Genomic DNA, 24,099 nt, shown 5'->3' with positions numbered 1-24,099 from the left:
AAGTAGTGTAAAGTTCTTACTTATATCTGTCAGTAAACTCGCCATGAAAGCGCTAAAACATACCGGGGTAGTGAGTTTACGTTATTCAACCAAGGAACTTTAGTTATTAGAGAGTTCCGGTCGGACGGATTTTTCACGGGACACATTTCCGGCCTTGTTGTTGTTTCCGGATGTTGACATGCTGCTCCGTTATCGTTTGAAGTAAAGAGTGAATGGCATTAGAACAGTTAGCTCCATCTTTTGACACTTTTTCCACTCCCGTCCTTGCACGCTACACCGCTACAACAAAGATGACGGGGAGAAGACGCTGTCGAAGGTGAGCCACGTAAATACAGTAAGACCGCCCACAAAACGGCCCATCCGGAAGCCACTGTCAAAAAGTGGCTTGAAGATGATCTGTAAAACATAATCTATGCAATATTTTGACCAAAGAACCACCATTACATGTTATGTAGACCACAAGGAAGTCTTTTACATTTAGAATTTTTTTTTTTTAATAATATGACTCCTTTAATGCGCCCTATAATCCGGTGCACCTTATATATGAAAAAAGGTAAAAAAAAATAGACCATTCATCAACAGTGCGCCTTATAATCCGGTGCCCCCTATCAAATCAAATCAACTTTATTTATAAAGCACATTTAAAATTTACCACAGGGGTAGCCAAAGTGCTGTACAATGGGCAGGTTAAAAGATAATACGAGAACCAAGCAAACAACACAACACAACCAAACACGATAAAAAATAAATAAATAAAACATAAAAACAGGTTCACAGCAGGTGTATTATGGGGCGCCATTGCAGGATGGATATCACTCAGTGTTAAAAGCCATGGAATAAAAGTATGATTTTAAGAGAGATTTAAAAACAGGAAGAGACCGTCAGTAGCAGCTGATCGGCTGATCTTAGGGATCGGGTGGGGCAGTAAGGCTGAAGGAGGTCGGAGAGATATGTTGGCGCGAGGTTGTTTAGACATTTAAAAACAAATAAAAGGAGTTTAAAATTGATTCGGTAACGTACAGGGAGCCAGTGAAGGGACACTAATATAGGGGTGATGTGCTCACGTCTGCGGGTCTGTGTTAGCAGACGAGCAGCAGAGTTCTGCACGAGCTGCAGGCGGGCGAGGGAGGCCTGGCTAATGCCTACATACAGGGCATTGCAGTATGGTCCGGAAAATACGGTAGGCAAACCAGCAGGGAGCTTCTTTCTACACGCACATGATATTTTATACAATGTTCAGAAGGACAGCTCCAGACTGGAGAAACTGATCAGGCGGGCTGGTTCTACGATCGGAATAAAACTGGACTCACTGGTGACTTTGGCAGAGAAGAGGACTGTGGAAAAACTAGTGAGCATTCTGCATGATGCCAGTCACCCTCTGCATACAGTTATCAGTAGCCAGAGGAGCCTGTTCAGTGCTAGACTGCTTCAACCCAAGTGCAGGACTTATAGACTCAAAAACTCCTTTGTCCTACACGCCATTAGACTGTACAACTCCTCTCTGGGGGGAGGAGGGGTACTAGGATGACAGGGGATGCAAAACAATAACAGTGCAATACTTTTTCATAACATGGTCACGACTGCCTAGTTTCTCTTGTTATATTCTTATTAGGGTCCGCACAGGACCTTTTCAAAAGGAATCCCAAAGGGAGTCCTTTTGCAATGGGACGAAAGGACCCTATTGAAATTGTAAGGTTTTATTATTATTATTCTTTATTATTCTTCCGCACGGTCGCGCACTGCTTTGCCCCCCTTAACATGCTTCAAAACTCACCAAATTTGACATACACATTAAACCCCGGGGACAGCACACTTTAGTGGTAAAAAAAAATACCAAAAATCAACATTGCTCTCTAGCGCCCCCTAGGAAGAAAAATGCCTCTAACTCCCACTAGGAAGGTCGTAGAGACATGAAACAAAAACCTGTATGTAGGTCTCAGTTAGACCTACAATTCATAATTTCACTTCTTCGGGCGAAAACCAACAGGAAGTTGGCAATTTCCCCTTCAAGACAAAAAATGACTAAAAACACTCATTTTTGATTTTTGACCTCTAATTTGACCCCCTTAAAATACTTCAAAACTCACCAAAATTCGCACACACATCGGGACTGGTGGAAACTGTGATCTAAAAAAAAAACCAAATCCCAAAACTCAAAATTGTGCTCTACATAATTTTTGGAAAAAAAAGAGAAAAAACTGCTCCTCAGAGGAAAACTCTGACAAAACTGCTTGTAACTTCCGGTAAGAATGTCGTAGAGACATGAAAAAAATACCTCTACGTAGGTCTCATTTAGACCTACATTTCATACATTGACACCCTTCAGCAAAAATCAACAGGAAGTTTGTTATCTCCATTTCAAAACAACATTTTTGTACCAAACGGTCACCAAACATCAAACATTATCTCCTCTGAGCCCGTTTGTCGTTTCGGCTTCAAACTGCTACAGGAGAGAGATTGAACCCTTCTGATTAAAAGATGCGTACGGATTTTTATTTAGTGCTACCGTTTTGATTTTACGAGCCTTCAAAGACCCGCAGCACTAAAGTTGCTACGGTGCCAAAAATGACAACGAAACTGCGATTAGACCTTCTTTGGCCTCAATACACACAATAGCCTATAATGACAATGTGAAATGGATCCGCTGCTGTGATTTTACGCACCTTCAAAGAAAACAACCACTGTGCCGCAGCACCTAGGAAAAAAACACAGACACAACTTCCTCTAACTCCCAGTACCAATATCGTAGAGACACGAAACAAAAACCTCTATGTAGGTCTCACTCAGGACTACCACTGGACTAAAGTATTGGACACCTAGGACTAGCACCTGCCAAAAAGCGGACCCGACCAATGCTGCTTGCAGCTTTAATTTTACTGTTATATTTGTATTCTCAGTGTTGCTTTTTATTTTTATTCTTATTGTAATATTTTTCTATTTTGTTTCCATTTATACCCCCATTATTTACTTTTTAAATTTGATCTCAATTCTGTACACTGCTGCTGGAACTTTAATTTTCCTGAGGGAACTCTCCTGAAGGAATCAATTAAGTACTATCTATCTATCTATCTATCCAGGGTTTCCCACACATTCATTTATTTGTGGCGGCCCGCCACCAAAGAATTACGTCCGCCACAAATAAAAAATTTAAAAAAAAATTATTATTATTATTTTTTTTTTTTGTCCTCTCCAGCTTCTCAGGCAAATCATATAGTTGATGTAGATGCCCATATCGGCTGTTCAGATTTACTTTACAAAAGAGAAGTGTAGGATACTTCTCTTGTTGCCTCATTTGTATTTCACTTTATTAAATGTATTTATATTAGAAACACAACATGTGTATATAACAAAGGGTGCAAAGTCTGCAGGCAGTAGGAAACACATGGTTAAGTGTAGGGAGTAAAACTGATGGCAGTCTAAAGTTCAAGATTTTTGGAGCTCTTTGTTCAGTGGATCACATGTTTGATGAAGCTCTGTGTCTATCTACCACCACTACTGTTTTCTGTTTATTTGTTACTGACTGTGGCAGGACACCTCTGCCTCTGTTTCACTTTATGTTGCTGGTAAATAATATGGTTGTAGTAGTAGGCTAAAGTTAAATGATTTAATATGCACTAATTAAAGGGGCAGAGCTTTGAGACATTTTAGCTTTTATATTTTATAAGATATATTTTTTGTAAGAACAATTAATAAATATATTTCAGTGAATAACTCATTGTTCAAATCTGTATATAAATATGTACAGAAAGTGTTGTAATTATATTGTAAAATGGATGGATGGATGGATGGACGGACGTTTAAAACAAAACTGTTATTATTAATTAGTAAGTATACATTTTTTGAGCCTTTTTAGAGAAAATCAAATCATTGTAGTAAATTATGCAAATTACTCTATAATGTCATGGTGACCACGCCCATAGCCACGCCCCCACCGCCACAGGTATCTTGGCAGTTTATGGGAAACACTGCTATCTATCTATCTATCCATCAGGTTTTATGTGTTTCTACAGAGACCACTGTGGTGGTTTTGTAAGCAAAACAGTCCCACTCACCAAAGTCGGCGATCTTTGCATTCATGTGCGCGTCAAGCAGGACATTTTCGGGCTTGAGGTCTCGATGCACCACCATGTGCCTGTGGCAGTAATCCACCGCTGAAATAATCTGCTGGAACAGTCGACGGCTCTCCTTCTCGTCCAACTGTGCATAAAGAAAGGAAATATGAGGCGAGAAGCTTCTCTACGCGCACAAAACGTTAACGTCTCTGACAGTCCATGTGCTGGTCGTGTGATCGAAAGTGCCATTGATTAGAAGCCTCGTATCACCTTTCCGTTTTTGCAGATGTAGTCAAAGAGCTCTCCCCCAGAGACGTACTCCATCACCATGAAGATGTCTGTAGGGGTGCTGATAACCTGATACCTGCGGACCATGAATGATTTGCTGATTAGAACGTCGCCGCATACTTGGCCATCACATTAGGTACACCTGAGCACCCCAAGGGTCTCATTGGATGATGCCACGCTGCAGAAAAACCTGTTAAAGTGAAGCAGAGTTCACTTTGTTTATGCTGGCTGGAGACACTCTGCACTCTGGCCCAGTGTTTAATGCGCCCAGCCAAAGATGGGATCTCCCGCACACAAAAGGAGTTCACATTCTTGTGCAGGAATGACAGCATGTAGCTGGTATTTCAGCAATCTATCAGGCTGCACGCTGGGCGTCATCCACTGTGGCTTTAGACCAGGCCTGGGGAATTATTTTGACCCAGGGGCCAAATTTAGAGAAAAAAAATGTGTCTGGGGGCCGGTACATCTATTTTTAGGAACACTAATACAAAACCTCACAATAATGTCTGATTCAATGCTAAAAACGCTGTGACAGACCGCTTTAAAAAACGGAATGGAATTTTAAAATTTTTTTACCGAATGAGACACCCAGAATGTACAATAAAATTTAAAAAATTTAGGATTTACAATATTAACTATGAACGATAAAACACTGAATATTGACAACATATGAACGTCACTCCCCCTCTCGATCGACATATTTTAAAATCAAGCGAAACGCAACAAAAATGCAACAAATTTAGCGAAATATGAACGCAAACTAGGGCGATATACTCGATATATCGCGGGTTTGTCTCTGTGCGATATAGAAAATGACTATATCGTGATATTCGAGTATACGTTCTCACGCAGTTGCTTTTAGCTGTGGGCATTACACTACAGGCTCGTCTCACTCTTTCTTGTCTCTCCTTCTCACAGAGACATAAAACAAGAGCACCTTCTTACATACGTCACATACTGTCGCGCATGCAACGTCATACGCCCTCGTGGAGCAGAGGTAGCGGCATGGTAAAGTTAGCTGTGATGCTAACCGAGTGGTTCGAGCGGTAATACGAGAGAGAAGGTGCGAATCTGGTAACAAATGACGGAAGAATTAATACCCAAGAAAAACAGCAGGGAGTCCATCTTCTGCCGGTGGTTTGGCTTAAAGTGGAAAGATGTTGAACAGACAACCGTAATATGTCAAGTATGCTGCAAAAGCGTTGCTACAAAAAGTAGGATCACTGCTAATTTGTAGCATCATTTGAAAAGTCAACGCTAGAGAGGGAAGAGTGCTTGAAACTCTGAATGTCAACATCTCTGTTCGGTGCCAAACCCACAAAATGCTTAAGCAACCATTTCCAGATCAACACAGTATGAAAAAAATAGTCAACAACAGAAGGGGGTTACCCACATATGCGGTCCTCTCCAAGGTTTCTCATAGTCATTCACATTGACGTCCCACTGGGGTGAGTTTTCCTTGCCCGTATGTGGGGTCTGTACCGAGGATGTCGTTGTGGCTTGTACAGCCCTTTGAGACACTTGTGATTTAGGGCTATATAAATAAACATTGATTGATTGATTGAAGGAGATAACGTCCGCAGGAACCTACCACATAGTGAAGGACATACACTATTTGATTTCCTATTATGCAGCTCATTTTTATTTGACAGTTATTGAAATATCTTGTGTGACATCATGAAAAAAAGTGCACTTTATTTCTTTTAAAATATTGTAGTGGTGTTCTGTACAAAAAGTGTACTTTAATTTAGTGTTATTTTGATACAGTATGTCATCTTAGTGACATCATGCACAAAAGTGCACTCATAGCTTGTTTTAAAATGTGTCTGACAATCTTGCACTTTCTGTTTTGAAATGACATGAATGTTTGTGCCACTGCTTAATAACTGTTTAATAAATACACTTTTGGTCAATTGACTTAGTTGTGATTTCCCTCTCTGCATGAAAGTTTAAAATGACCATATATTAATGCAGTATGAACAAGAATGTTTTAATGTAGACACATAGAATCATCATACTGCTGTGATTATATGCATCAAGTGTTCATTCAAGGCTAAGGCAAGATATCGAGATATATATTGTGTATCGTGACATGTAAAAAAATAGATATTAATAAGAGGCCATATCGCCCAGCCCTAATTTGAACAATAACATTGTTTTGAAATGTATGATTATATAATAGTTTGTTTTATTATTAGATATGATTAAAGTGTAAATATATGTAAGTGTACGCAGTACATTTATTTTTGTAATACATTTATTAAGAAAAGATAAGGTACTTTATTTCCACATTTCCACGCTTTCGGGGGCCACGCAAATTGATGGGGCGGGCCAGATCTGGCCCCCGGGCCTTGAGTTTGACACCTGTGATGTAGTCTGTATACCGTATTTTCCGCACCTAAAAACCACAATTTTTCTCTAAAGCTGACAGTGCGGCCAGTAACCCGGTGCGCCTTATATATGGATTAATATTAATATTTATTTTCATAAAGTTTAGGTCTCGCAACTACGGTAAACAGCCGCCATCTTTTTTCCCCGTAGAAGAGGAAGCGCTTCTTCTTCTACGGTAAGCAACCGCCCCCATAGAAGAGGAAGCGCTTCTTCTTCTACTGTGAGCAACCGCCAAGGTGAGCACCCGCCCCCGTAGAAGAAGAAGCGCGCGGATATTACGGTTCATTTCATTTGTGTGTTTCTGTAAAGACCACAAAATGTCTCCTACTAAGAGACACGCGTACAAGGTTCCACTGACTTTTGATATTCATGTGAACCGCACTGTGGATACAACGGGAACACGTACGGTGAATATTCGCACCACAGGGAATGAGAAGTCGTCCTTCACTGTTAGCTTGCCATGCTAATGGCCAGAAACTTCCACCCACGGTGATATTCAAAAGGAAGACCTTGCCAAAAGAGAACTTTCCAGCCGGCGTCATCATAAAAGCTAACTCGAAGGGATGGATGGATGAAGAAAAAATGAGCAAAGAGACCTGGTGACTTTTTTCACGCAGCTCCGTCCCTGTTGATCTACGACTTCATGCGCGTCCACATCACAGATGGTGTCAAAAAACAAGTGAAGCACACAGAAGAAGAATTCGAGGGATTTGTGGATGAGTAATAACTTCAGAAAGTGAGCTTTAAATGTCTATTTTGTGTGGTGTGTGACACTAACGTATGAGCAACGTTGAGTTATTGATGTTGCTATTGCTCTGCACTATTTTGAGTGTTACTATTTTTGTGATTGTAATTTTGCACATTACATTTTGGGAGTGAACAGAGTTGTTAGAACGCTGGTTTGTAATATATTATTAAAGTTTGACTGACCTATCTGACTGCTTTTTTGACATTCCCTTTAGCGTAGCGTAGGTGCGGCTAATAACACGGGGCGGCTAATAGGTAAACAAAGTTTTGAAATATGCCATTCATTGAAGGTGCGGCTTACAACACGGGGCGGCTTATGGTGCGGAAAATACGGTACATAAAGCCAACTATTTTTTAAAGAAAATGATTGCAGATTGTTTTAATGTGTGACGCCTTGAGACAAGAATATGTTGATTGACAGTCTTAAAGTAACATGTCTTCCTTCACTCGTTATTTTCGCCGTGTTACGCATTTATACGTATAAATTGTAAAAATTGCAATTTTGGAGAGAAAAATCGCAGTAAGGTTTTTTCTCAAATTTGTGCAGTATTGTGCCTTGACAAGATAGAATAAAAAGCTTGCTAAAGGTGAGGGAGAACATAAACATGACAAGACACAAAATTCTTGATTTGAAGGCTATGATTCATTTTGTGTTCATCGCAGGTCGCGGCAAGATCAAGCACTATCAGGTGGTCAAATTATAATCATCTACTGTAGTAATATTCTATCCAATAGTGAGGGGATGAGCCTGGAGAGGGTCCCGGTTCAGACAGTGATGGTACTAAAAGCCCGCCATTCAACGCTGGAAATAGCTAAGCAACAATGTGGCGGCCAGGGGATTACGGTGCGGCGTGCAGTTGTGTAAATCAAGGACTTACAGTTTAATTATGTGAGGGTGCCTGAAAAGCTTGAGGTTCTGGATCTCCCGGCGGATCTTTCCCACCACGTCCAAGGTGCGGATCTTCTGCCGATTCAGGATCTTCACAGCGACTTGGTGCTTGGTCAGCTCGTGCTGGCCCACTGCGAGACAAAGTACACAAGCCTTCATTTCATCTTCCTCAAAACCTTCCTGCATCAAGAGATTTAACTCCCTGACTTTGTAAATATCAAAACCGACCAGAGAATATTTTGTCATAAAAAGAACAAAAAAAAAGAAAATCTATTTATCACTCTAGTATGGTTTAAATACTGATATTACCAGGCCTCGAATTTGAACTTTTTAAGGTCAAGGCAAGTGTCGCCCTAAAGGAGGGCTCATATTTTAGGGCACCAAGGCAAACATTGTTTTCTTTCGAAGTATGCATACATGCATGCATATACAGTACAGGCCAAACGTTTGGACACACCTTCTCATTCAATGCGTTTTCTTTATTTTCATGACTATTTGGAATTGTAGATTGTCACTGAAGGCATCAAAACTATGAATGAACATGTGGAGTTATGTAATTAGTAGGGATGTCCGATAATGCCGATATCCGATATTGTCCAACTCTTAATTACCGATACCGATATCAACCGATACCGATATATACAGTCGTGGAATTAACACATTATTATGCCTAATTTGGACAACAATGGTATGGTGAAGATAAGGTCCTTTTTAAAAAAATTAATAAAATAAAGTAAGATAAATAAATTAAAAACATTTTCTTGAATAAAAAAGAAAGTAAAACAATATAAAAACAGTTACATAGAAACTAGTAATTAATGAAAATGAGTAAAATTAACTGTTAAAGGTTAGTACTATTAGTGGACCAGCAGCACGCACAATCATGTGTGCTTACGGACTGTATCCCTTGCAGACTGTATTGATATATATTGATATATAATGTAGGAACCACAATATTAATAACAGAAAGAAACAACCCTTTTGTGTGAATGAGGGAGGGAGGTTTTTTGGGTTGGTGCACTAATTGTAAGTGTATCTTGTGTTTTTAATTTAAAAAATATATATATATATTTTGAAAAAAACCTGATACCGATAATAAAAAAAACGATGCAGATAATTTCCGATATTACATTTTAAAGCATTTATCGGCCGATAATATCGGTCTGCCGATATTATCGGACTTCCCTAGTAATTAGTTATCAAATCAATCAAATAAGTGAAAACATATTTTATATTCTAGTTTTTTCAAAATAGCCACCCTTTGCTCTGATTACTGCTTTGCATACTCTTGGCTTTCTCTCCATGAGCTTCAAGCACATCTGGGAAGTGAAAAACATTTCAGGTGACTACCTCTTCAAGCTCATCGAGAGAATGCCAGGAGTGTGTGAAAAAGTAATCAGAGCTGGAAAAAAATTATTTTAAGTGTGCCTAATCGTCCGAAAAATACGGTAACAAACACACAATAAAACCGTTTGCAAACCATCCATCCATCCTCTTCCTCTTATCCGAGGTCGGGTCGCGGGGGCCGCAGCCTAAGCAGAGAAGCCCAGACTTCCCTCTCCTTAGCCACTTCGTCCAGCTGCTCCCGGGGGATCCCGAGGCGTTCCCAAGCCAGCCAGAAGACATAGTCTTCCCAAAGTGTCCTGGGTCTTCCCCTTGGCCTCCTGCCGGTCGGACGTGCCCCAAACACCTCCCTACGGAGGCGTTCGGGTGGCATCTTGACCAGATGCCCAAACTACCTCATATGGCTCCTCTCCATGTGGAGGAGCAGCGGCTTTACTCTGAGTTCCTCCCGGATGGCAGAGCTTCTCAGCCTATCTCTAAGGGAGAGTCCCGCCACCCGGCGGAGGAAACTCATTTCGGCCGCTTGTACCCGTGATCTTGTCCTTTCGGTCATAACCCAAAGCTCATGACCATAGGTGAGGATGAGAACGTAGATCGACCGGTAAATTGAGAGCTTTGCCTTCCGGCTCAGCTCCTTCTTCACCACAACGGATCGACACAGCGTCCGCATTACTGAAGACGCCGCACCGATCCGCCTGTCGATCTCACGATCCACTCTTCCCTCACTTGTGAGCAAGTCTCCTAGGTACTTGAACTCCTCCACTTGGGGCAAGTTCTCCTCCCCAACTTGGAGATGGCACTCCACCCTTTGCCGGGCGAGAACCATGGACTCGGACTTGGAGGTGCTGATTCCCATCCCAGTCACTTCACACTCGGCTGCGAACCAATCCAGTGAGAGCTGAAGATCGTGGCCAGATGAAGCCATCAGGACCACATCATCTGCCAAAAGCAGAGTCCTAATCCTGCAGCCACCAAACCGGATCCCCTAAACGCCATGACTGCGCCTAGAAATTTTGTCCAGAAAAGTTATGAACAGAATCGGTGACAAAGGGCAGCCTTGGTGGAGTCGAACACTCACTGGAAACGGGTCCGACTTACTGCCGGCTATGCGGACCAAGCTCTGACACTGATCATACAGGGAGCAGACCGCCACAATCAGACAGTCCGAAACCCCATACTCTCTGAGCACTTCCCACAGGACTTCCCGGGGGACACGGTCGAATACCTTCTCCAAGCCCACAAAGCACATGTAAACTGGTTGGGCAAACTCCCATGCACCCTCAAGGACCCTGCCGAGAGTATAGAGCTGGTCTACCGTTCTACGACCAGGACGAAAACCACACTGCTCCTCGTGGATCCGAGGTTCGACTATCCGGCGTAGCCTCCTCTCCAGTACACCTGAATAGACCTTATCGAGAAGGCTGAGGAGTGTGATCCCACGATAGTTGGAACACACCCTCCGGTTCCCCTTCTTAAAGAGAGGAACCACACGTTTGCAAACCACAAAATAAAATATTAAACATGTTATTGCGGTAAATGTAAGGAAGAACAGCTGATATGACCATAAAGTGTGTTATTTTGGGTTTGGTATTGCAAATAACCTGGCTGTGGTTATTGTAAAAAATTTACTTTATTGCACCATTTCATGCATCAAAGATTGGTTAGATGTTTTGAAGTAACTTCCATCACATCGACCCTTGCAAAGGCGGATTTTTTTGAAATTTGTAAAATGTACTTTTTTAAAGCGTTTGAGAGTTCTTAACTCCGGTTAGAACAACTTGACAATGTGGACTGACAGCATTGGTGGCATGCAGTTTAACGCCGTTGAGATATTTAACCGTCAGTACTACAAGTTGCCAGCAAATATCGTAAAGTAACTAAAACTAAAATAATGCTATTTGGTAACAGTAGAAAAGAGCATCATACAAGGATACAAAAAGACGGAGTATATATTGGAAGGGTAAAAGAAACCAGATTTTTGGGAGTATTAATAGATTATAGAAAGAACTGGAAATCTCATACAAAATATACAACATAAAGTGGCAAGAAACATTTCAATAATGAACAAAGCAAAATACGTCCTGGGCTAAAAATCACTCCATATTCTCTACTGCTCGCTAGTGTTACCATATCTGAGTTATTGTGCAGAAATATGGGGTTAATAACTAAAAATGTGCGCTTTATTCTTTAACCGTGTTACAAAAAAGATCAATTAGTCTGACACATAATGTTGCATACAGAGAACATACAAACCCTTTATTTATTGAGTCAAAAATATTGAAGTTTGTTGATTACGTAAAATTGAAAATAACTAAAATGATGTACAAAGCAAACTATAACCTGCTACCCAAGAATGTACAACAATTCTTCTCTACTAAAGAGGAGAAATATAAATATAATATATTCACTGCTGGACTCTAGAAAGAGGTTTCGCAGCCTCCGTAGCAGAACCTGTAACAGCTTCTTCCCTCAGGCCGTAAGACTCTTGAACGCATCATAATAATCCCCTCAATTATCCCCCAAAATGGATTAACTGGCTGGAATATGAAGACAATATAACACAGTGTTTCCCACACATTAATTTATTTGTGGCGGCCCGCCACAAAAGAATAACGTCCGCCACAAATAAATATAAAAATTAAAACACTTTTTTTTTTGTCCTGTCCGGCTTCTCAGGCAAATCATATAGTTGATGTAGATGCCCATATCGGCTGTTCAGATTTACTTAACAAAAGAGAAGTGTAGGATATTTCTCTTGTTGCCTTATTTGTATTTGACCACTACTGTTTTCTGTTTATTTGTTACTGACTGTGGCAGGACACCTCTGCCTCTGTTTCACTTTATGTTGCTGGTAAATAATATGGTTGTAGTAGTAGGCTAAAGTTAAATTATTTAGTATGCACTAATTAAAGGGGCAGAGCTTTAAGAGACATTTTAGCTTTTATATTTTATAAGGTATATTTTTTGTAAGAACCACAATTAATAAATATATTTCAGTGAATAACTTATTGTTCAAATCTGTATATAAATATGTACATAAAGTGTTGTAATTATATTGTAAAATGGATGGATGGATGGACGTTTAAAACAAAACTGTTATTATTAATTAGTAATTTTTTGAGCCTTTTTAGAGAAAATCATATCATTGTAGTAAATTATGCAAATTACTCGATGATGTCATGGTGACCACGTCCATAGCCACAGGTATCTTGGCAGTTTATGGGAAACACTGTAACATACATCCATAAACGTGGATGCATATGCAAAAGTGCAATATATTTATCTGTACAGTAATCTATTTATCTGTACAGTAATCTATTTATTTATACCTGCACCTTATTGCTCTTTTATCCTGCACTACCACGAGCTAATGCAACAAAATTTCGTTCTTATCTGTTGTAGTTTCCTAATGAAGCATTAGCTTGACGCTCTACTTTCTCCTGCTCCCACTTGCTGCGGCTACAACAAACACATCTCCAGACGCTCCTCTTCGTTTTGTATCGTTTACTCGTCAACTTAATCATTCAAAAACGTAAAACAATAACGACTTGGGAACAAATGAATGGCAAAATAAAGCGAGTTTGTTAAAGTAAGAGTAAGGTCAAAAAACTGTGTGGCTCGATTCCACCATACCTGACTGCCATTACCCATAATACATTGTGTCTAGGGCTGCAACAACTAATCGATTAAAATCGATTTTAAAAATAGTTGGCGATTAATTTAGTCATCGATTCGTTGGATCTATGCTATGCGCATGCGCAAAGGCTACTTTTTTATTTTTTTATAAACCTTTATTTATAAACTGCAACATTTCCAAACAGCTGAGAAACAATAATCAAAATAAGTATGGTGCCAGTATGCTGTTTTTTTTCTATAAAATACTGGAAAGGATAGAAATGTAGTTTGTCTCTTTTATCCGATTATTGATCGATTAATCTAAGTAATAATCGACAGATTGATCGATTATCAAATTAGTTGTTAGTTGCAGCCCTAATTGTGTCCAAACCATATTACCACACTGATCCTTCCGCCATATATGCAATTAAACAGTTATGTAATCTTCACTGTATTAAAGCAGTATAAAACAGTACGTCATCAAATTATTCAGACAAATGTAATAATTACAAATAAAGTGTACCTTATAATTATTCTATTATTATTTTCGTATTATGCAAATAAAGTAAATAGTTCCCTTTTGGCTGAATAAACATAAAGCACCTTCCATAAAATGTAAATTAACTTAAACAGCTTTTAGGCTCGTACATCTGTACTGTAAAGTTCAAATTTGAATGACAATAAAAGGGAAGTCTATCTAATAACTAGAGATGTCCGATAATATCGGCCGATAAATGCTTTAAAATGCAATATCGGAAATTATCTGTATCGGTTTCAAAAAGTAAAATGTATGACTTTTTAAAAACGCAGCTGTAGAATGTGCATACTTGGTCAACAGCCATACAGTCACACTGAGGGTGACCGTATAAACAACTTTAACACTGTTACAAATATGCGCCACACTGTGAACCCACACCAAACAAGAATGACAAACACATTTCGGGAGAACATTCGCACCGTAACACAACAGAACAAATACCCAGAACCTCTTGCAGCACTAACTCTTCCGGAACGCTACAATACACTCCCCGCCCCACCTCAACCTCCTCATGCTCTCTCAGGGAGAGCATGTCCCAAATTCCAAGCTGCTCTTTTGAAGCATGTTAAAAAAAATAATGCACTTTGTGACTTCAATAATAAATATGGCAGTGCCATGTTGGCATTTTTTTTCCATAACTTGAGTTGATTGATTTTGGAAAACCTTGTTACATTGTTTAATGCAGGGGTCACCAACCTTTTTGAAACCAAGGGCTACTTCTTGGGTACTGATTAATGCGAAGGGCTACCAGTTAGATACACACTTAAATAAATTGCCAGAAGTAGCCAATTTGCTCAATTTACCTTTAACTCTGTTATTATGAATAATTAATGATATTTATCTTTGTGGAAACACTGATCATCTTAATGATTTCTCACAATAAATATATATAGAAACAGATAAATATCAATATGCAACACTTTATTTTTATATTTTCTCTAAGTGCACATTTTTCAAATTGAACATTTTCAAATGATCACTTCTAAGACAGTCTTGTGAAATCACAATATCCCATTTTAACTAGCTAGCCACTAACATTTTTTAACAAATCATGAATTACTTTGCACCATGTTTGTACAAATAATAACTCATGTAAAATACAAAAGTAAACTCTCAAATTTTTAAATCATGTCACACTTTGAACTGGACACCAAATCTGTTATCTGTTTCTTTGTCAGTTACTGGGAAGCCTGGCATTGCATGCTGTTAACTAGTGTGTTGTACTCTGGTGTGTAACTTGACACTGCAACTCTGAGTGAGTCTTGCAGATGTGCATCAGTGAGGCGTGTTCTGTGTTTGTTCTTGATGAAGTTCATGTCAGAAAAGGCTGATTCACAAAGATAAGATTTTTCCTCATTGTTTGCGGAACCTTCTTAATCTTTTGGACATATTTTCACAGCAATCTGGCCTTAAGCTTAATTATGATAAATGTAAAACGTTAAGGATCGGAAATCTAAAGGGAACGTCCTTTCGAATGGAATGCAAAGTGCCTGTTTTGTGGACAGATGGATAAGGCTGCAGCTAACGATTATTTTTCTATCGATTAATCTATAGATTATTTTTTCGATTAATCGGTTAATCTATAGATTATTTTTTTCGATTCATCTATAGATTATTTTTCCTTTTACCGATTATTTTTTTTATTCAAAATGAAGATGAAAAAATAAATGTAGGCCAGTTTTTTCAAAAGGCATTGCTTTTATTTACAAAAAAGTATGGCCACTCAGTCAACATTGACAACAACATGACAAAATATTCTGTAACAATGTAAACATTTAAAACTTTTAACATTTAACAAAATTAAAAGTAGCTTATTTGCTTTTTAATGTGCAAATATAAAAGTAAACATCCAGTGCAAATCGTAATATTCTGCAATAGTATAAGCATTTCAAAAGTAAAAGTATTGCTTATTTTGCTTTAAAATGTGCAAAAATAAAGATAAACATCCAATACAAAAAAGTGCCAATCTAAATATTCTGGAGCACTGTAAACATTAAGTATTGCTTTTAAAATGTGCAAAATAAACATCCAGTCCAACACAGTACACAATAACCAATTCTACTCATTCCAGTGAGTGACTAACAGTTGTAATGAAGAAAGGTTAGCATGTCTACATGCTCTGGTTCTTTTCTTGTTTACAATATTCCCAGCAGCTGAAAATAAGCGCTCAGAAGGGGTCGATGTGGCTGGAACTGAGAGCTAATTACCGGTAGCCTTCACCTCAAGCCAGGACTGCGAGTGAGCTGAGCTCGTTTATATTCCTAGAAGGTCAACGGGCTCATAGTAGGGATGTGCGTATCGATCCTGTGGTATCGATATATCGATACTCACACGCTACTCATTTGGCATCACTTTTCTGAAAAAAGTATCGATATAAACCAAAAAACGGCGTGTGGGGGGTGCAAGCATCACTTTCAGATGTTTTTGATGACTTACTTAACTTACTATGTGCTGGGACACCCCTGTACCTGGCAGAGTATAGAGCTGGCCCAGTCACGTGACAGGAGACAGCGAATGAGCGTCGTCAACGTGCAACACACACACAGCCAGCCGACAGCGATGCAGCCAGGCATATCCAGTGTTGTCCAATTGTTGACTTAAAACAGGCATTGTTTTTTTGTTTTTTTAGTAATGTTTACTGAATATTTTTGTTTAAATGATTATCCTAAATTCAAATAATTTCCACACAGGGGAATTTACTGTTAGTTGAAAATTGCTTGAGTATTTAAAACAAGATAAGAAAGGGATAACATTTGGAGATTCTTCATCTTTGCATTAGTTTTATTTTTTTCCAAGAAAATCTTGAAATATATGATTGAATGTGATTTTGGTTTTAATCTGTAACATCATTTCTTACATTTCGAAAACATTAACCTATTTCATATTTCATTAATTGCTAATTATATCACAAACTTTAAAAAATAACTGCAGCTTCTTGCGATTCGGATTTGACAGTTAATTGGAAAGCCCTAATATCTAATTATTATTATATATAATTATTATTATATATAATATTTAATTTATTTTTCATATTTGTTATTTATTTTAATTTTACTTTTATTATATATTGACCATAATAAATGTGGTATAAATGGTCTGTATTTGTCTTGTGATTTGTCTTAAATAATAACAATAGTAATAATATTTTTGACTGACAAAAATTGCCAATAAGAAATTAATGGTATCGGTATCGATGAAAAGGCAAGATAAAGTATCGGTATCGTATCGAATCCTAAAAGTGTGGTATCGCCCATCCCTAGCTCATAGTGATGTTACTAGTAGTTGACTGGGAGGTGTTTATTATCATTTGGGGAGAGTCCGCTGCATGATGCTCACCTGCTAAACACCTATCTGCTCCACGCTGAAGCGCTGACTACATGCGCTCTGAATACACACTGCTGATTGGCTGGTAACGTTTTGAATACGCACTGCTGATTGGCTGATAACGCTTTGTATAACGCTTTGTGTGTACCAATCAGATGGTTGTGTGGGTGGGACAATGCTGCGTGCTGAGACAGAGGCAGCCGCAGAAGGAGCGAAGCAGCTTGTTAAGACTTTAGCAGCTAAAGTTAGCTTTAGCTTAGAAACTCGTTCGGTACACCCCCGTACCGAACCAAAAGCCCCGTACCGAAACGGTTCAATACAAAACACGTACCGTTACACCCCTAGCAGATACAAATGACACATTCATGTTTTTGTGTAATGATGACAACGTATACTCGCGCGGACGATTGACTAGTTGATGGTTTTCTTTTCAAATGCTCGTTCATAGCCGTTGTGCTGCCTATGCTATGATAGGCCATTTACGCTCGACACAGTGTGCATACAACAACATTATTAGGCCGTGTATTGAAATACTCCCACACTTTTGACCACTTTTGGCGTGATTTTTTCCCCCTCGCTCGCACAGTCTGCTTTGCGCTCCGCCATGACGGTAGTGTGACGTAAATATGCGACGCGTCGACGCACAAAAACGGCGTCGACGTATTTACGTAACCGATGACGTCGACTACGTCGACGCGTCGTTTCAGCCTTACAGATGGACCAGTTAACATACTTGGTGTTGTTGTCCCAGAAAATCTGGAAGATCTAGGCTCAGTAAATTATGATAATCGACTAAGAAAGCTGGACAAAATTATGCAATTATGGAAAGGGAAATCCCTAACCTTGTATGGTAAAATGTCTATTGCCAACTCGTTAATTATTCCTCAATTTATTTATTAGTTTTTGTCATTACCAGCTCCATCACAAAACTTTTTTAAGATTTATGAGCGGAGGGTCTTCGATTTTGTCTGGAACGGCAAACCAGAGAAGATGAAAAGAAAGGTTTTGTACAAAGAGTATGAATATGGGGGCCTGAAACTTCTCAACCTTGAAGCTATGTGTCTGTCTTTAAAAGCATCAATTGTTCCAAAGATGTATTTAAACATTGAGTGGTACACAAATGTCCTGTTGGACAAAAAACATGTACTGTATCAAAAGAAATTGTATCCTTTTTTACAAGTGATCCCCTCCCAGAGAGTCTGCTGGGTAACATGGCGGGGTTCATAAAGGAAACAATCCACTCATAGTGGTGTTTTCAATTTTATGTGCCAGAAAAAAGAGACGATATTTTGCAGCAGTTAATATGGATGAACTCTAATATTGTAATACATGGAAAGCCTTTCTTTTGGAAAAATATGTTTGAAAGAGGAATAATTTTTGTCAATGATATTATCAATGAGAATGGTAAAATTATGAAGTATGATGAATTTACAACTATGTATGGTGATGCTTGCTCAAGCTTTTCATTTTATCAACTAACTGGAGTAATTGGGAAAAGATGGAAACAAATAATTAATTATTGAACTACTAAATTATTAGTTTGTAAACCTCTAATAAGAAATTCTAGTTGGCAAAAAGGAACTAAAATAAATAGAAAAATATATCATTTTTATTTAATAAAGAAATCTTTGAAGGCTGCCTCATACAACACAAATGGAAAATGGGAGGACTTTTGACTGCCCGTTGCCATGGGATGCCATATTCAAACTAATCTATAAAACCACTATCGATGTGCAAAATCGTTATTTTCAAATTAAAAGTATTTATAACTTCTTACCCACAGGGAAAATGTTAAAATTATGGAATATGACAGAGTCAGATGATTGCCGATTTTGTTGTCAGGAGCCTGAATCCACCCTGCATTTGTTTTGGTATTGTCATATTGTGTCTTTGTTTTGGGTGGAAGTTGAAAAAATGTGTTTAAGGATTGGTGTGTTTATGAAGCTTAATGTGGTTTCTGTTATTTTAGGAGAGTTCATTGACAATCATGATTTAGTCAATTTAATTATAGTACTCGGTAAAATGTTTATTTTTAAGGCCAAAAACAGATATTCACTTAGTATTACTTTCTTTAAAACATTTATTCAGTATTTTCTAATTTTAGAAAGTTACATGGTTGAAAACGATAATGATGCCAAAAAACATTTAAAAAAAGATGAGAAGTCCTCAAAGGCTTATTTTGAAAGTATAATTATGTTTATAGATTATATGATATCTGTTGTTGTGTTCCCTAATTTGAGTGACCTGGACATAATCTGGACTGTACATAAATGCTTATTTTGAAAATGTAATTTTGTTTATAAATTATATGCAATCTGTTGTGTTCCCTAATTTTTTTCTGTGTACATGAATGAAGGTGTGTGTTGCTGAGTCCGACTTGGACATTACCTGGACTGGGCCTGGTTTAAAAAACCCTTTAAACAAATCTAATTTCATTGACAACCTGGTCTGTTGAAGATAAGGCCCTTTTTTAAAAAATTAAATAAAATAAGATAAATAAATAAAAAACATTTTCTTGGAAAAAAAAGAAAGTAAAACAATATAAAAATAATTACATAAAAAATAGTAATTAATGAAAATGTTAGTGGATCAGCAGCCTATACAATCATGTGTGCTTCAGGGACTGTGTCCCTTGCAGATGTGTTGTCTATGTTGTGGGAACCAGAATATTGGTAGCAGAAAGAAATAACCCCTTTTGTGTGAGTGGGTGTGGATGAGTGTGCATGGGGGAGGTTGTTTGGGTTGATGCACTGATTGAAAGTGTATCTTGTGTTTTTTCTATGTAGATTTAATTTATTTATTTATTTATTTTTTAAAATTTTTTTATTTAGAATAGAACAGGCCCGCGGGCGACTCATCTGGTCCTTACGGGCGACCTGGTGCCCGCGGGCACCGCGTTGGTGACCCCTGGTTTAATGCATCCAGCGGGGCATCACAACAAAATTAGGCATAATAATGTGTTAATTCCACGACTGTATATATCGGTATCGGTTGGTATCGGAATTGGTAATTAAGCGTTGGACAATATCGGAATATCGGCAAAAAAGCCATTATCGGACATCTCTACTTTCAACCTTATTGAAAATAAGATATTCTTACAAAAAGAAGACAATAAATGAACACGTGTTTGTAAACACTATGAAGTGGGAAAGGGGTAGGATTAAATAAGCTGTGCTTCTTCCTACTCCTTTTCGGACATGATATAAAGTGAAAGTTGGCATTTTTTTCCAGCTTAAAGATTGATCAATGCCTATTTATGATGATTTATCAAAATATAAAATAAATATACCTGAACAGAACGCCCATGATGGTTACACCAAAAAGTAACGCTATGAATCGTGTTTTTCCAAGTCTTTGGGGCATTTTATGCTATTTCCAAGCATCTCCTTTTTATTATCGTTGATTTTAAATGGTCAAACTAATGCATATTATATATGCATGCCCTAGTAAACAAACAAAAAAGTCGTATTTATTTTGATTGTTACATTTTGAAGTACATTTGTGCAGGTGGGTGCGAATGTACCCATTACCAGAGCTGTACACATGTATTTGTAAACGCTATGAAGTGGGAAAAGGGTAGGATTAAATAAGGTGTGCTTCTTCCTACTCCTTTTCGGACATGATGTAAAGTGAAAGTTGGCATTTTTTTCCATAACTTCAGTTGATTTATTTTGGAAAACCTTGTTACATTGTTTAATGCATCCAGCGGGGCATCACAACAAAATTAGGCATAATAATGTGTTAATACCACGACTGTATACACTACCGTTCAAAAATTTGGGGTCACCCAAACAATTTTGTGGAATAGCCTTCATTTCTAAGAACAAGAATATACTGTCGAGTTTCAGATGAAAGTTCTCTTTTTCTGGCCATTTTGAGCGTTTAATTGACCCCACAAATGTGATGCTCCAGAAACTCAATCTGCCCAAAGGAAGGTCAGTTTTGTAGCTTCTGTAACGAGCTAAACTGTTTTCAGATGTGTGAACATGTTTGCACAAGGGTTTTCTAATCATCAATTAGCCTTCTGAGCCAATGAGCAAACACATTGTACCATTAGAACACTGGAGTGACAGTTGCTGGAAATGGGCCTCTATACACCCATGTAGATATTGCACCAAAAACCAGACATTTGCAGCTATAATAGTCATTTACCACATTAGCAATGTATAGAGTGTATTTCTTTAAAGTTAAGACTAAGGCTGCAGCTAACGATTATTTTTCTATCGATTAATCTATAGATTATTTTTTCGATTAATCGGTTAATCTATAGATTATTTTTTCGATTCGTCTATAGATTATTTTTCCTTTTACCGATTATTTTTTATTTTATTTTATTTAAAATGAAGATGAAAAAATAAAAGTAGGCCAGTTATTTCAAAAGGCATGGCTTTTATTTACAAAAAAAAAAAGTATGGCCACTCAGTCAACATTGACAACAACATGACAAAATATTCTGTAACAATGTAAACATTTAAAACTTTTAACATTTAACAAAATTAAAAGTAGCTTATTTGCTTTTTAATGTGCAAATATAAAAGTAAACATCCAGTGCAAATCTTAACATTCTGCAATAGTATAAGCATTTCAAAAGTAAAAGTATTGCTTATTTTGCTTTAAAATGTGCAAAAATAAAGATAAACATCCAATACAAAAAAGTGCAAAACGAAATATTCTGTAACAAAAGTGTAAACATTTCAACAAAAGTGAAAGTATTGCTTATTTGCTAAAATGTGCAAAAATAAAGATAAACATCAATACAAAAAAGTGCCAATCTAAATATTCTGGAGCACTGTAAACATTAAGCATTGCTTTTAAAATGTGCAAAATAAACATCCAGTCCAACACAGTACACAATAACCAATTCTACTCATTCCAGTGAGTGACTAACAGTTGTAATGAAGAAAGGTTAGCATGTCTACTTGCTTTGCTTCTTTTCTTGTTTACAATATTCCCAGCAGCTGAAAATAGGCGCTCAGAAGGGGTCGATGTGGCTGGAACTGAGAGCTAATTAGCCTTCACCTCAAGCCAGGACTGCGAGTGAGCTGAGCTGCAGTTTAAGTTTCTAGTAGGTCAACGGGCTCATAGTGATGTTACTAGTAGTTGACTGGGAGGTGTTTATTGTCATTTGGGGAGAGTCCGCTGCCTGATGCTCACCTGCTAAACACCTATCTGCTCCACGCTGAAGCGCTGACTACATGCGCTCTGAATACGCACTGCTGATTGGCTGATAATGCTTCGTGTGTACCAATCAGATGGTTGTGTGGGTGGGACAATGCTGCGTGTGTACCAATCAGATGGTTGTATGGGTGGGACAATGCTGCGTGTGTACCAATCAGATGGTTGTATGGGTGGGACAATGCTGCGTGCTGAGACAGAGGCAGCCGCAGAAGGAGCAAAGCAACTTGTTAAGACTTTAGCAGCTAAAGTTAGCTTTAGCTTAGAAACTCGTTCGGTACAACCCCGTACCGAACCGAAAGCCCCGTACCGAAACGGTTCAATACAAAACACATAACGTTACACCCCTAGCAGATACAAATGACACATTCATGTTTTTGTGTAATGATGACAACGTATGCTAACGCGGACGATTGACTAGTTGATGGTTTTCTTTTCAAATGTTCGTTCATAGCCGTTGTGCTGCTATGATAGGCCATTTACGCTTGACACTGTGCATACAACATTATTAGGCTGTGTATTGAAATACTCCCACACTTTTGACGACTTTTGGCGTGCGTTTTTCCCCTCGCTCGCACAGTCTGCTTTGCGCTCCGCCATGACGGTAGTGTGACGTAATTATGCGACGCGTCGACGCACAAAAACGGCGTCGACGTATTTACATAACCGATGACGTCGACTACGTCGACGCGTCGTTTCAGCCTTAGTTAAGACTAGTTTAAAGTTATCTTCATTGAAAAGTACAGTGCTTTTCCTTCAAAAATAAGGACATTTCAATGTGACCCCAAACTTTTGAACGGTAGTGTATATCGGAATCGGTAATTAAGAGTTGGACAATATCGGAATATCGGCAAAAAAGCCATTTGATTGATTGATTGAAACTTTTATTAGTAGATTGCACAGTGAAGTACATATTCCGTACAATTGACCACTAAATGGTAACACCCGAATAAGTTTTTCAACTAGTTTAAGTCGGGGTCCACTTAAATTGATTCATGATACAGATATATAATATTTTCATAATACAGTCATCACACAAGATAATCATCAAAGTATACACATTTATTTATTTACAATCCGGGGTGTGGGATATGGAGGGGGGTGGGTTAGGTTTGGTTGGTATCAACACTTCAGTCATCAACAATTGCATAATCAGAAAAAGTTAGTTTCGGGTTGAAGTTGCCTGGAGGTGTTGTTTTAGTGCGGTTTTGAAGGAGGATAGAGATGCCCTTTCTTTTGCACCTGTTGGGAGCGCATTCCACATTGATGTAGCATAGAAAGAGAATGAGTTAAGACCTTTGTTAGATTGGAATCTGGGTTTAACGTGGTTAGTGGAGCTCCCCCTGGTGTTATGGTTATGGCGGTCATTTACGTTAAGGAAGTAGTTTGACATGTACTTCGGTATCAGGGAGGTGTAGCAGATTTTATAGACTAGGCTCAGTGCAAGTTGTTTTACTCTGTCCTCCACCCTAAGCCAGCCCACTTTGGAGAAGTGGGTAGGAGTGAGGTGGGATCTGGGGTGGAGGTCTAGAAGTAATCTGACTAGCTTGTTCTGGGATGTTTGGAGTTTAGATTTGAGGGTTTTGGAGGTGCTGGGGTACCAGGAGGTGCATGCGTAATCGAAAAAGGGTTGAACGAGAGTTCCCGCTAAGGCTGAAACGACGCGTCGACGTCATCGGTTACGTAAATACGTCGACGCCGTTTTTGTGCGTCGACGCGTCGCATATTTATGTCAC

The 24,099-nt window shown here is 38.5% G+C and overlaps 1 protein-coding gene across 1 annotated transcript in view; it reads right to left on the bottom strand.

The window, feature by feature from the left end:
* Positions 1 to 24,099, bottom strand: part of LOC133656138 (5'-AMP-activated protein kinase catalytic subunit alpha-1) — a 42,908-nt gene that overhangs the window by 14,655 nt on the left and 4,154 nt on the right. Inside the window, exons 2-4 of the mRNA XM_062057022.1 lie at positions 8,357 to 8,498; positions 4,323 to 4,416; positions 4,053 to 4,197 (exon numbers count right to left, since the gene is read on the bottom strand). Of these exons, the coding sequence (XP_061913006.1) occupies positions 4,053 to 4,197; positions 4,323 to 4,416; positions 8,357 to 8,498 (381 nt within the window). The remainder of the gene's footprint in view (positions 1 to 4,052; positions 4,198 to 4,322; positions 4,417 to 8,356; positions 8,499 to 24,099) is intronic.

Source organism: Entelurus aequoreus, linkage group LG08 (assembly GCF_033978785.1).
Source record: "Entelurus aequoreus isolate RoL-2023_Sb linkage group LG08, RoL_Eaeq_v1.1, whole genome shotgun sequence".
NCBI classification, from domain to species: domain Eukaryota; kingdom Metazoa; phylum Chordata; class Actinopteri; order Syngnathiformes; family Syngnathidae; genus Entelurus; species Entelurus aequoreus.
The sequence above is the reverse complement of the archived record's forward strand: the minus strand, read 5'-3'. Positions and strand labels throughout refer to the sequence as shown.